General features: G+C 47.4%; 4 protein-coding genes across 4 annotated transcripts; 2 read left to right on the top strand and 2 right to left on the bottom strand.

The window, feature by feature from the left end:
- Positions 1-203: 203 nt before the first annotated feature.
- Positions 204-2,081, bottom strand: PSV08DRAFT_401013 (Scramblase-domain-containing protein). Its single transcript, XM_014226574.2, has one exon. The coding sequence runs from the start codon at positions 1,966-1,968 to the stop codon at positions 286-288; it is 1,683 nt and encodes a 560-aa protein (XP_014082049.2). The 5' UTR covers positions 1,969-2,081; the 3' UTR covers positions 204-285.
- Positions 2,082-2,365: 284 nt separating this feature from the next.
- Positions 2,366-4,332, top strand: PSV08DRAFT_221046 (uncharacterized protein). Its single transcript, XM_014226575.2, has 2 exons — positions 2,366-2,431; positions 2,726-4,332. The coding sequence occupies exon 2, from the start codon at positions 2,758-2,760 to the stop codon at positions 4,168-4,170; it is 1,413 nt and encodes a 470-aa protein (XP_014082050.1). The 5' UTR covers positions 2,366-2,431; positions 2,726-2,757; the 3' UTR covers positions 4,171-4,332.
- A 5,783-nt stretch (positions 4,333-10,115) lies between these two features.
- PSV08DRAFT_409025 (asparagine synthase-domain-containing protein) lies at positions 10,116-12,439 on the bottom strand. Its single transcript, XM_014226576.2, has 4 exons — positions 12,251-12,439; positions 11,799-12,139; positions 11,541-11,744; positions 10,116-11,493 (listed from the first exon to the last, which is right to left on the bottom strand). Exons 1-4 carry the CDS (start codon positions 12,408-12,410, stop codon positions 10,414-10,416), a joined length of 1,785 nt encoding a protein of 594 aa, XP_014082051.2. The 5' UTR covers positions 12,411-12,439; the 3' UTR covers positions 10,116-10,413.
- A 991-nt stretch (positions 12,440-13,430) lies between these two features.
- PSV08DRAFT_176985 (uncharacterized protein) lies at positions 13,431-13,592 on the top strand (the record flags this gene model as incomplete). The annotated part of the gene is made up of 1 exon (XM_014226577.1): positions 13,431-13,592. A coding segment is annotated over one exon (162 nt), but the record flags the coding sequence as incomplete, so codon positions are not given.
- Positions 13,593-13,792: the final 200 nt, after the last annotated feature.

Raw genomic sequence — 13,792 nt, 5'->3', positions numbered from 1 at the left:
GAGCATGGCGCAATCCCAACTCAGTTTTTTTTTTTGAATTGGCCTTGTCCAGGTTGATAACGCCACAAAGCACAGATGCTATTGATGATAACCGACAAGTCTATGCATATAGTTTCCTGTTAAAAATACTGCATCGCCATGGCTTTCACAAGACGTACATTTTGGCAAGGCTTGCCTTGTCAGTCCCATGCGCAAGCGAGTGTCGCCCATACTCAATCTTTTTGTCAGCGGTGAAATTTATGTTACATGTAAATATTGCTAAACAATGACACACTCAATTAGTTTCTATTCTCCGTCTCCGAAAATGTCGGTCCAACTGAACCCTCCTTCGTCCCCGCCACCAGCATCGCTACCACCTTGACCGCCCTGGCTACCCCAGAAGTCTTGATCCTGGCCTCTGGATCCAAACCCAGGATCTTGAGTCTCACCCCAGACATCTTCGCCAACTTGGCTTGTACCAGATTGTTGTGTTGGGTCTGGCTGATATGGGTCGGTAGCCTGCGGTGAAGCATCATCTCCTCGTTGCTGTGCAGCTTCTCTGCCTCTTTGCATGGCCTCATAGCCTGCCATTGTGGCAGCACCAGTGGCAGCGCCTTCTCCCACACCTAGACCTCGGGCTGCAGCACCAACTTCACCGGCGATTCCAGTTTCGCTAGCCGCTCCGACAGCCCCAGCCCCAGCAGCGCCTGCTTCTCCTGCTGCGGCACCGCCAGCAGCTTCACCACTACCGCCGACCCAGGGCATCCACATAGGCCACATCCCGCCTGAGCCACTATGCCGGCTGAAGTAATCGAAATCGATGCTGACTGCTGTAGCAAGCATGACCGCTCGTTGATCGAGCGTCATACCTGGGTGTTGATCTAATGATGGCCTGCTTTGTTCCCCAGTCTTCGAGATAAGATGTGCGGGTTCGTTTGCTAACCCAGCAGCATCCATTCGAAGTGCATATACTCCAGTATCTGTGAAAATTTCCCGAGCGAAGCCGCCAAAGTTGCGATTAACAGAGCCTGCCAAGCGTCCGTCCTCGGTCATCAAGCTAAAGTCCCAAGACAGAAAAGGTTCATCGACCCTAGCAAACTGAAGCATGCCGACTTCTCGTGTGTCATTCTCCACCACTGCGACTTCTTTCGAATTCGAGATAGGTAGGTCGCCAGACGTTATTTGCGGTGTCCCTAGTGCAGCCGGGTCGTCGTCTAGACTTCGCGCCACAAACAGGTTGTATTTCCTCCTTAGTGGCGCCCATTCTTGTTCCGCAGCTCCTATGATCCTCATATCCTGCAACGGCAAGCTTGAAACATTTGCACTCGTTTGGTTCACGATGCTTGCTGCGCTGGTACCTTGCAAACTATTCGAGCTCGTATATGTTGCGCCGTCCCGTCCTATAGCATCATAAACCCGTATTCTCGAACTGATCCAGCTAAACGGTCGGTGAAATCTGAGTATTTCCTTCTCATCACGATCGAAGACATGCGTGGTGAAGCTCCGATGGGTTTTGAACATTTGCCTTGCGACTGTGTTACCTATGCCATGCTCCTGCTCGGCCAGGTATCCGATGTGGTTGCCGTGTGGATCCATGATAACGTAGCGGTTCGCCTGTTCGAAACCCATGAGTACGTTCATCATCTCGAGCTGGCGTTGCACGATAAGTGAGGAGTTGTCGAGTAGGCGCATGGCAGGGTGGCTGTGTTTGAGGACTGCATGGGGATCTTCCGGCACGTATACTGGCGTGATGAGATTGTTCTCTGAATCAGGTGTGGTGGCGAGGGCATTCGATACCGCATCAACTTTTGAGGAATTCTTTGGAGGCTCATTTTCTGGTATCTTAGTTGAGTATGCTGAGGTGGTTCGGTGATGCACCCAGTTTGGCCGGATGATATGAGATTTGACGGCAGATGGTGTGCTTGTTTTACTGAGTGATCGAAGGAGTTGGCGTGATGGCCGGGTGGACCACCTCGCTGCTGGTAGCATCTTGAAATCTCAGTGTTACGTTTCCGGATACGCCAGCTCGTATAAGTAAGTGTTGGTCTAATCAGGCAGATTCAATAAGCGGTTGATGATGCTTGGCTGCTCTTGTGTGGCGTCGCAAAGATGCGTGTGCTAACTCCGAGAAGTCACTCTCCTCTTATTATGTCATAACGACGAAGTCGTTCACCAACCCAGTCTAATAAGCAACTCGAGCCAATTGTTCCAAAAAAAAATCCCCAAAGTAAGTGCTCAATCGCTGCGTGATGTCGCGCAGATTCAAAGGTATATCATGATAGCTGTCTAGCAACCAAATTGTTGTAAGAGCGGGCCTCGGCCAATCGGAGCGAGGCTTGGCGAGGAAGACTCATGTCCAAACTTTTTGAGCTTTGCACTTTCTTTCAACACACTCGCCATGACGCTGGCAACGCTCATCCACGGCGCCATTACGTGACGTCGCAAAGACTGGGTAAGTCGTTTATCTTTCTCTCTGCTGCTCGGGGTGCCAAACATTGTGCGACATGCTTATACAGCGTTGGTTCTGTGCGCTTGCACCCACAATCTGCTCTTTAGCACCCGGGGGGCCACCCTTTCTATGATGACATCTTTTTACTTATACGATCGCCGGCGCTGGCATTCACTTGACTGCGTTAGGCGATCGATGCTGTTTCCGTTACAATAGACTACAACGGTATCTGATATCCATATACTCGCTGCGCGTTGAACAAACTCGGTCTATGCATATTCGCTAATCACCGTGTAGTTTCCTCAAACATCAAGCTTCTGTTGCCAGAAATGGCCGAAGCTGTTCAGCGTGTGCGAGCTGATGCAGCAGGCAATGCCCATCCAGCTGGCGCGACTGAACAAAATCAAGAGAAGCCAAGCAACGGTGCTTCGAGGAAACCTCGTCCACGCAGACCCAACTACAATGAGATACATTCCAAACCTCTTCCAATAGATGTCTATGCGCTACCTGCCTTTGTCCCTCACAATCCAATTTCTCTCGTGCGACTGGCCATCAGTCTCCTTTCGCAGTCTCTTTGGCCACCCAAGTCGCCTAACGTTATCCACAAAGCCTACTACTCTGTAGAGACACAGTCGATTCACGTCACCGATCCAGCCTCAATTCGAGCCCTATGGGAACAGGGATTTTGGGGCAAGGGCTCGCTTAGCAGAAGTGAGCCACAGTGGCTGGTCGCGGAAAAGCGCCGACGGGGAGCACAAGCATCGAAGACTAGCACAGAAGTTACTCAATCTAGGCGAGAGGAGCGGAGGCAATTCAAGCTAGAAAGAGCCAAGGCTCAACGTGAAGCTATTGAGCAACAACTCCGGCAAGAAGGCAAACTGGTACCAGAGGCTACTGTCGATGAACTTGTAGACGGTGATTCCAAGGACGCTACCACCTCTGACCATGTCAAGGTTCCTGTTATAGATGAGACCACAAATACTATACTGGCAGAAGAAGAGGCCAATACTAAACTGGAGGAAATCGATGTCCCGGACTTAGAGCACCTTCAGCTCACGCCTGAGGAGGCTTTCTTTCTCTCCTATGTACTTGGTGTTCTGGATGTGGTCAATGTTGGTGCCACCGAGTCCGACGAGCAGTCGGAACCTTATCCAGCGTGGTACTTGCTCCGATTGTATTGTGCACATGCATCGACTCCCGAGGACACCGCGGACAGTGAGAGAACTCTGACACATCTTCATACTGCATACAGCATGAGTAAGGCTGCGTCGCAAGTCGATTCGGCCCTGTCGTGCGTCCCGTCTATCGCTCCAGATAATCCTTTCCTACTGAAGTACGTCGTCTTCCACCACTTCCGATCCCTTGGCTGGGTTGTCCGTCCTGGTATCAAGTTTGCTGTTGATTATCTGCTTTACATGCGCGGCCCCGCGTTCACCCATGCGGAATTCGCAATAATGATCATTCCATCATACTCGGCCCCATACTGGAATGAAAACCCGGGTAGCGAGTCAACTATTGCGGATAAGCAGCGCAAAGACTGGTGGTGGTTTCACAGGGTCAATCGAGTACAGACGCAAGTTATGAAGACACTCATGCTGGTCTACGTTGAAGTCCCGGAACCATGGGATACGAGCGCTACAGAGCTGGGAGGATTCAAGGTTGATATTGGCAGTGTGCTGAAGAAGTACAAGGTTCGCGAATTCGTTTTCAAGCGATGGAGCCCAAGCAGGAATAGGGATTGAAGCTATTAGTCAAAAAAAATTGCCACCATATCCTAGCTTTGTGCTGTTTGTCGCTGAGCCTTTCATGGTTTATCGACTCAATTGAATTATCCAGGAAGAATCTGTTGATATCCAATTTGTAGGGAAATATATATACCAAATGCATAGTACTACTTAAAGCTACCTACCACATGCCAACAATATGATATCATCAGACGCCGTCAATGCTAATACTGTATTCTGGCATCGCCTTCTTGACCCCAAACTGCTTACTTAAAATAACAAACTGTCCCACGAGAATCATCTGACTCCATTTCGGCCTGTTCCCATCATGAATAGCATCATGCAACAAGTCCTTACACATATCCCACTCCAAGAACCCCAAATCCTCCACATTCTCCTTCGTAATTAGCCTCTCAAACAGCTTGTGCACCGGACCATCTTGCTTATACCTTACCGGCGCCGAAAAAGGATGTTTCTTGCGTTGGTATATTATTATTCCATTATAGTCCTGTATCAGCCGTTGGCTATGTAGGACTTTGGCCGACGGCCGTTCTATCTAACTAGTTACAATTTGATACTTTGTGCTGTATTGCGTGACTGTGGTGCTTCGGCCTATATCTAGCTAAGCTGTTGCTAGCTTTCTAGACGCCTGGTGCTTAAGAGCAGTTTGGTAACAGGGAGAGATGTAGGGCAGCTAGGCTTCCTTCCAGCGAGCTCTCTTAGGGAGAAGGAAATAGTGCTAAATATTTCAAATTTTTAACTATTCTTTTTTTTTTTCCTTTTTTTTTTTTTTTTTTCCCTCTTTTGTTATTGTTTTTCTTATTTTTCTTTCTAGCCTTCTTGGCCGAGATGCCACTTTCTTGTTCCTATCCGCGTGCTAGTAATAAAAGCTAATGTAGCTTCTATACCGCTCGTGGTATGGAGTAGTCGTGGGAGTTTGAGTATTTTTTGGTTTAGAGTCTTTTTAAGCTGGTTTCTTTCTACGCTGTAAAAGCCGCAGTATCGAAGTAGGTGCTCTGCAGTTTGCGGTTTCCCACATCTACAAAGGTCGCATTCTCTTCTCTTTACTCTCTTTAGGTAGGAGTTAAAGTATCCGTGCCCTATCTTAAGAGAGTAGAAGGAGCTTAAAATGTCTCTTTTCGTGCCTCTAGGGATTGCTAGTTGGTTTTTGAGCTTTAGATCGAAGATAGCTCCGTAGCTGGTCTTCTTCTCTCTTACTTTTTCTCTATACTTTCTCCACTCTTCTGCCTGGCTAGCTCGTTGGAGGAGCTTAATCTTAGTGCCTAGGAAGGCTAGGCTTGTTTGTGATTTTTTTGGTGTTTGTTTTGTAGCTTCCTTTGCTAGAGCGTCTGCTCTTTCATTTCCTTCTATGTCTGTATGGCCTGGTGCCCATTTTAAGAAGATCTTTGCTTTTCTGTTAAGGATAGCTTTGGCTGCTTTTTGGCACCGAATTACCCATTGTTGGCCTGGCTTATCTGATAGACTTTGGAGCCTATAGATGGCAGCTTGGTTGTCAGCGTAAACGTGGATATTCTGGTCTTTTTGGGCTGTTTTAGCAGCGTATTCAAACGCTGCTGTAACGCCCTCAAGCTCTCCGTTATAGACTAGTTGTTGCTCGCCTATGTTCTTTGTCTCTGCGTAGATTTCTTCTTGGTTAGGGTTATAGACCGCTAGGCCTACTCCTATCCCATCTCTGTCTTTAGTTTTAGAGGCGTCTGAGTAGATTACTATAGAGTTATCCTCTATTGTTTGGATATAATCTTTGTGGGCGGCTGCCTCTTCTTCTTTGGATTTCTTTGATATAGAGATATTGTAGTTAAGAGAGTCCCATGGTCTGAACCTATATGAGATGATCTCTTCTATCTCTTTGGTAGATGGGATGGAGCTTGTGATAGCGCGTAGTTGTCTTGGTTTATTTGGCTGTTTTGATTGCTGAAGGGTTGTTTTTTGTAGCCTTGCAATAGCTTTTGTAATTGGATGGGTTGGAGCTAGTTGTATAGCTCGTAGAGCGTATTTTCGATTCGTTTGGCTTAGCCGTACGGCTGGTGACGGCAAGCTAGCTTCGATACTTGTTGGGATAGCTGGAGCTGTTTTAAATACTCCTAGTACCTTTCTACAAGCCGCGTTATGCAGCGGTTGAAGCTGATCTTTAATAAAGCTCTGGTTGCGCCAATAGATTGGCGACCCATAGTCTGCAATGCTGGTGACGCATGCTAGGTATAGTTGTCTGATAGCAAAGGGAGATAGCCCGCGGTCGATGTTAGCTAGTCTCCCTAGTCTATTAAAAGCTGTTTTTGCTTGGCTAGCTCTAATAGCTACGTGCTCTCTAAAGGATAGCTTATTGTCGAGGTATACCCCTAGCCACTTAATCGTATCTTTGTGGTATATTTTCTCCTTGCTAGGGAGTTCTAGAGGTATTTCTTTTCTTCTTTTGTTTTTTGTATAGTGGATTAGCTCTGTCTTTGCTATGTCGAATTCGATTGCTAGTTGTTTTCCTTTTGTAACTAGTTTGTTAACCTCGCGTTGTAGTATCTTCACGTTTTTCTTAATAGACGTTGACGAGGTTGTGATTGAGATATCGTCGATATAGGATAGCTGGAATCCATCTATTTGAGGGAATAGGTCTCTAATATAGATGAGAAAGAAGATTGGCGAGACTGGGCTGCCTTGTGGGATGCCCGCGTTAATCTCGCTAAACTCTTCTATTTGGCCGTCAAAGGCAAGCCTTAGAGATCTGTTAGATAGAAAGGTTTTAGCCCAAGTGATTAGGCTGATAGGTAGGCCTAGTCTTTTTAGTGTATCTAGGAACTGATTGTGCGAAACGTGGTCAAACGCTCCTTTAACGTCTAGAAAGACTGTTGATGTAGTATAGCCTTGTTGTTTTTGGTGCTGGATCTGATCTACAAGAAGTAGAGCTGCGTCTATAGCTGATTTCTTTAGTCTCCCTCCTATCTGCGAGTCGTGTAGGAGGTTGGTAGTCTCGGCTAGGTAGCCGAGTCTTTTAGCTATTATCCGTTCTGTTACTTTCCCTAGGCAGCTTAGTAGAGTAATTACCCTATAGGCCTTTGGGGTAGAATAGTCGGGCTTGGACGGCTTCTTTAGAATAGCTCCTGTAGCTCTTCTCCAGCAGGTTGGGTGGTATCCGTAGTTGAATAGCAGAGAGTAAGCTTTGAAGAACGTATTTGGCTGAGCTTGGTAGGCTGCTGTGATAATATCCTGTGATAAAGCGTCTGGGCCTGGTGAGCTACTTTTAACCTTATTAGAGCAAGCGCGTTCTAGCTCAGTTGTTGATAGCGCTGGCCACTCCCACTCTTTCTCTTGGTGGTTATTAAAGCTTGGTAGTGCTGTACTTGGTGGCGGTGGGAATAATGCTTTTCGAAAGGCTTTGCACTTTCCTTTAAAAGAGGTTTCTAGCGTCTCTCCCTGGATAGGAGGGATTCTTTCTACTCTCTTTTCCTTTGTATAGTCCATAGCTTTAAAGATAGATTGTGGGTCTTCTTTTTCTAGGAAGTTACTCCAGTGTTCTCTTTTAGCTCTCTTAATTGCCGTTTGGTACGTTGTTCGCGCTAGAAGGAAGTCTCTCTTAAAAAGATAGGCTTCTTCTATAGAGGTAGCTTGAAGTTGTTGTGCGAATATTCTTTGGCAGTGAGATACGTTTCTTCGTAGCTTAGTTAACTCCTGGTTCCACCAGGGCTTTGCTTTTAGCCCTTCTTTTAGTTGTGGAATAGCTTTATCTGCGGCTTGTTGGATTACTAGCGTAATAGCTTCTCCAATTGCGTCTAGTTGCAGCTTTAGCTTATTATCTTGGCCTAGGAGTAGGTTTCTTGAATCTGCTTTTCTTGGTTGGTGGATCTGATCTAGCGATTGTAGAGCTGCGTTGCTCTGGATAGCTTTGCCTAGCTCTTCTCTAAATAGGTCCCAGTCTGCCCTTTTTGTATTGTATCTTGTTTGGTTAGTAGGGCTATTAACTAGGTCCTTTGTTGTCTGGATTGAGAAGAGTATCCCATAGTGGTCAGATCCTGTTTCTGTTGTTGTTTGCCAGTCTCTTACTTTCGCGGCTAGGTCTGGTGTGGCGATAGTTAGATCTAGCGTTGTTTCTCTAGACAGGTGCGGTCTAAAGAAAGTGGCTGTTCCTGGCGTGTTAAGGAGGCTAAGGTCCTGGTCTTCTATCCAATCTGCTAATAGCTGGCCGTCTTGGCTAGTTTTACAGCCTGGGTCCCACCAAGGGTGGTGCTCGTTGGCGTCTATTAGTAGTAAGGTGGATATTGGTAGCTGAGTATTAGCGAGTAATCTTTGAAAGGTTTTTATATTTTCTGCGTTTTTTTGGTTGTATACGTTGTAGATGTTGAACTTTAGGCGTCCTTCTTGAATCGTGATAGCAATAGCGTCGTGGTCACCTATCTCCTCTCGCTGGCTAACCTCTGCTGTTAGAGATCTAGATATATAAAATAGAGCTCTTGGGCGGAGGTTTGGGTCTACTTTTGGAAAGATTTGGTAGAAGCTCTGGTGGGCTATTGACCTTGGGGCTTCGTAGTTATTACTGCTAGAAGGTGCAATCCACGGCTCTTGGATTGCGATAATGTCCACTTTAAGTTCAATTGCTAGTTGTAGCGTTGACTCTGTAGCGTGCATACTTTTGTTTAGGTTTACTTGTAGTACTTTAAGGTTTTCTACCATTATTTAATAGATAGGAATACCTCGCAGTCTTTGCTGTTAGCAAAGTGGGGTTGTTTGCAGTTTTTGCATTTTGGCAGGGTATGGTTGCAGGCCTTCCCTTTGGTTTTGCAAATACTGCAGTTGTGCTGAGTAGTTAGGTGGTTTTCAGCGCAAAACTGGCAGCTAGCTAGGTTTCTACACCTGCTATAGTTGTGTCCAAATCCTTGGCACTTGCTGCATTGCGCAGTTAGTGGGATTTGGCGGTATTTCTCTACCCGAAGGGATTGGCCAAGAATTGTTATTCTACTACCAATCTTCTTCGCCTCTTCTTCAGATTTAAAGGCAATTACAATAGAGCTTGTTTGCTTATTCTTCCAGCTTCTGGATAGCCAGTATGGGTTACCAACGATTGTTTGGTTCTTATTATACGTTGGGATTTCTGTATGGAGTAGCTGAAGGTTTTCAGCTCCGTCAAAGGTTGTTGGTACTCCATGTACAATAAGCTTAGTCCAGGACTCTAGCGGCTGGGCTTTCTTAATTGGGAGCTGGCTTTGCCATGTATTAACTTGCTTTAGAAGAAATTCTCCTGAGTATCCTTCTGTGGTTGTTAGGATAAGGTTATTTCTTCTGCTTGTTGAAACTTGCTGGATAACTGGGCCAGCGATGCCTGCCTTTTGGAAGGCTTGGTTGATCTTGTTTCTAACTAGTAGAGGGCTAATTATTTGGCCGTCTTCTAGTGTAACCAGCGTCTGGTAGTAAGATGCTGGTTTTTTAGCCTGTTGTGCTTGCTTCTTCCTTGGCTGTACTGTCGTCCAGGCCTGGTTTGAGTTGTTTGCTGCAATAGCTGCGTATGAGCTTTGGGCTGGTTTTTGGGTAGGTTGCGCAGCTATTGGTTGTGCCTTGTTTGAGGCTGCGATCGTCGCTTGTTTAAGCGTCTTTGTTGCTTGCTGTGAGGCGTTTGCGAGCGTGGCTGAGTGGTAAGCTAGTTTGGCAGATAGCTTTTCTGTGATTTGGTTGGCTACTCTGCCTGTTTCGGTATAGTCCCTAAAGACGTCTAGTAGCTCTAGTAGCTTGTTTTGGGCTATATGAGATTCTTCCATTGTAGAGGCCTGGAGAATTAGGTCTCTAGCCCAATAGATTGCCTGTTCAGCGTTCTTGGCAATTGGTTTTGGGCTGGAGGTGTTTTGGTATGGGTTTCTGCCTCTGTAGGTAGTCTCTGGCGAGAAGTTGGCGTATCGCTTGTTTAGTGGTAGTATTGGTATTTCAAACACGCTTGGTGTTTGTTGGTTTTGGGTGGGGGTGGCTGGTGGGGACTCTACGTCCATTTCTCTATTAATTTGAGCCTCTGGTCCTTGGCTCTCTTGCCCGTTTTCCTGCGTATTTACTATAATAGTATCACTATCAGGCGGCATTTTATTACTAAGCTTTTTCTCTTAGTAAGCTGCGGGGTGGTCTGTGTGTTCTTGTTTTCGTGAGTGAGACGTGTTCAAATTAGCTACTTTACCAGCTTCTAGCTCTATAGCGCGTGGGCTGCACGACTTGGCACTAGTTGCAATCGATTTCTTGGGATGGATTTGTATATATTGAGCTAAAATTACACCTATTCTAGAAAACTCGAAGTTGGTGTGTGCGTTGGTATAGCTCAGCCGTGATAAACGGCTTCATAGCTTCCTTGAGAATCCACTTTTCGCTAAAAGAGCGAGTAGCAGGGTCATAATGCAGTTTCACGGACGGCGGCAGCGCCATGGCGTACTCTGTAAGGCGGTGGTCGAGAAAGGGCTGGCGTCCTTCTACGCTGTGCGCCATTTCACAGCGATCGCCGAGGACGGTAAGGAGGCCGTTTGCAAGACTGGATTTACTCCAGATGTAGAGGGATGTGTGGAGGGGATGCCATTTTTTTGCCATGAGCGCGCGGGTGCAGCCGTCGAGGGAGTTTACGACTGTGAGACGCTTGTCGCTTGTGCCGAACTCATGGGGTACCCAAGGTGCGAAGAGAGCATCGCGGAGGGAGGCAGTTTGGGTGAAACCGAGGAATGAGGTGTTGTTTACCTGGGCGCGCACGGCGGCGGAGGTAGAAAGGTCTTTGGGTCCAGAGGTTTCTGAGCCTTCGAGTTCGTTGAAAGTGGCTATGCGGTCGGCTTCTGATAAAGTGGTATTTGGCCATGAGGCATCGGGTTCGCGAACAAAGTCGGTAAGCAGCTCGCGGTAGCCAGCGAAATGCTCATCTGAGCCTTCACCAGTCAAGACGACTTTGATACCCGCATCACTAGTGGTTTTGGAGAGCAGGAACTTTCCCACTGTACCTAGATCTGTCACAGCAGCCTCATTATGCCAGACTGCGGTTTCGATGTTGGCAGCGAAGTTCTCCTCTGTCATCTCACAGTGATGCATTTTGACTCCTAGCCACTCTGCAGTTCGGCGTGCAATGGGTTCTTCATCGTGTTCTTCGCCTATGAACTTGACACTGAAGCAATTCATTCGTTCGGATGCGGGTGCAGTGCCCAGTCGCGCGCCTTCAGTATCCATCAGGTGTTTGATCATTCCTGCTATCGCGCTGGAGTCGATGCCGCCACTCAGAAAGACGCCGATTGGTACATCAGCGCGAAGACGATCGCGAACGGCTTCTAAGAGTCGTTCACGAACACCCTCTATCATTTCCTGTTCACTTCGTGTTTCCACTTGTCTCTGTAGGCTGTTAGTGCCGCTGCTTACTCGGGCGATACTGATGTTACCTTGTCTTTGAATTGAATATCCCAGTACTTGTACTGTGATATTGTGTTGAAAGACCTGCACACCAGATAGTGACCAGGTAGTATTTTCGATACGCCCTGGAATATTGTTCGTCCATCGCAGAGCCAACCGACGTCCTTGATACTCTGTACATCCCACTCTGGTTTCCATCCAAACGGCAAGAAAGCCTTCATCTCAGAAGCAACCTAGAAAACCAGTGTGAGTATCAATGTGCCCCGTCGAATCTGAGATGTTCCTACCAGAATTTTCCCATCAAGAATAGTATAGTACATCGGCTTAATCGCATACCGATCACAAGCAGCGATGACAACCTTCGCAAGCGAATCATACAAGCACAACGAAAATTCTCCCCTTAAGTACTCCAAAAACGACATCCCATGCTTCTTATACAATGCCAGCGCAATCTCTGAATCCGATCGACTCTTAAACTTATACCCCTCGCGACTCAACTCCTCCCTTATCTCTTCATACCCATAGAGCTCCCCATTGACAACCGCATGCACCGTCCCATCCGCGTCATGAAACGGCTGTTCCCCCTCAGGGTTCAAATCGACAATCGCAAGCCGATTATGTCCAAGTGCTGTGTATCACCGAAAAGAAAGATAAACGTTAGTCACATGGTCCGTTTAATAACCAACCTCCAGCAGACAGGACATCGCTCGATCCTCAACGACCCCAAAAAAAGACATACCCACGCGACAATCCTCGCTAATCCAATGCCCATTCGCATCCGGCCCGCGATGCTTAATGGTATCCAAACTCTTTTCCAGCGTGGTGCTCAACGCTGCTGAGTCTCCAGCCAGCAGCGGCCCGTGACCGCGCAACGCAACCGCACAAGTGATACCGCACATTGGAGTGTGTCGCTGGCAACTCCGGGTGTTCCGAAAGAAGAAGATGATGTGTAACAGCGGTACATATCTCTGGATTTGAAAGAAACTCTGGGGTTAGCGTTGGCTCCGGGAGGGGGGAGGAGAGGGACAGCACAGCAATAGTAATGACGTGTGCGATCGATCGGAGGGCCCGCCGGGCTCACCGAGAAGCGCTCAGTTTCCTGATAAAGATGCATTTGGCTTGTTGCTGTTTTGAGGCTTAGTGCTAGGCGGCTGAAGCGGGAGCCGCGAGGTTTCAGGGATCGGGGTACTATGGTGTACCATACATTTTGGATTGCCTTATCTGGCGCATTTTGCGGGGTAGGATTCGATTGGTGAGGCTTGGATTTAGTGACGGCACCCCAATGCATACACTTAGGGCTGGGGGCATGCTTTGTGGTGCTTGCCGATTGGCCTAGCGTACGATCTTTATTGCTTGGGATTCGATCCGATCCAGGCTTGTTTTAACTTCGTTGTTTTCGTCTATCTAAGACATCAAGACTCCACACATCGACAATTTTCTTATGCTAGGCCTTCGGTGCTTTTCTGACGGGATATCAGACATCTCAACCAAGCCTCCATTTACATACATAGATTTCCACTCTTCCAAGTCTCCTCCGCCTTTCTCCTCATCCAAGTAGCAAACAACTCCTCCGATTCGCCGTCATATATTGTCTCGCGACAGAAGACAAATACAGAAATACCAAGTCTTTCCATGAACACCGGAGGCCATTCTGGCGTCATGTCTAAACAGCAAGCAAACCATTCCCAATACCTACTTCTACCTGCAAATGCTATGCCTTTAAAATCACCAAAATAAGCCACAACTCCACTATCACAACAAGCATTTCCACTCCAAAACAACTCACTCATTCAAAACACGGATCCATCGTAGAAATGTCAACGATGAAACCCCTCTCCCTCACCAAGGCAGCCATTGCCATCCTGGGCCTGACTGCCGGCCAGGTATCTGCCGGCCTGGTAGGATACGCTGTGTGCTAGGCAGGCTGCGCTGGAGTGGTGATGGCATGCTACTCTGCAGCTGGCTTCACGTGGGGTGCTACGTTTAGTGCATCAGCTCCAGCCAGCATCCTGTTGTGCAATGCTGCTTTTGGGAAGTGCCAGGCTGCGTGTGCGGTTGTGTTGTTGGGACCCACGCCTTAGGCAGAAAGGGATGGCGGCGTCAAGCAGGTAATGATATCTGCATAGACCGCATCCGGTATCGAAGGACTTATTCGAAATTGAGTAGAGTATCAGTTGGGGATGGTGTGGGTCTAACTAGACGCATGAGTCAAGGTTCACGGGAAGAAAAGGTATGAAGAATGAGTGGAAAGTATCATTGATGTAGATACTATGATTAGCAA

This window comes from Bipolaris maydis (assembly GCF_028858645.1).
Source record: "Bipolaris maydis strain C4 unplaced genomic scaffold PSV08scaffold_5, whole genome shotgun sequence".
In the NCBI taxonomy this organism is placed as follows: Eukaryota; Fungi; Ascomycota; class Dothideomycetes; order Pleosporales; family Pleosporaceae; genus Bipolaris; species Bipolaris maydis.
The sequence above is the reverse complement of the archived record's forward strand: the minus strand, read 5'-3'. Positions and strand labels throughout refer to the sequence as shown.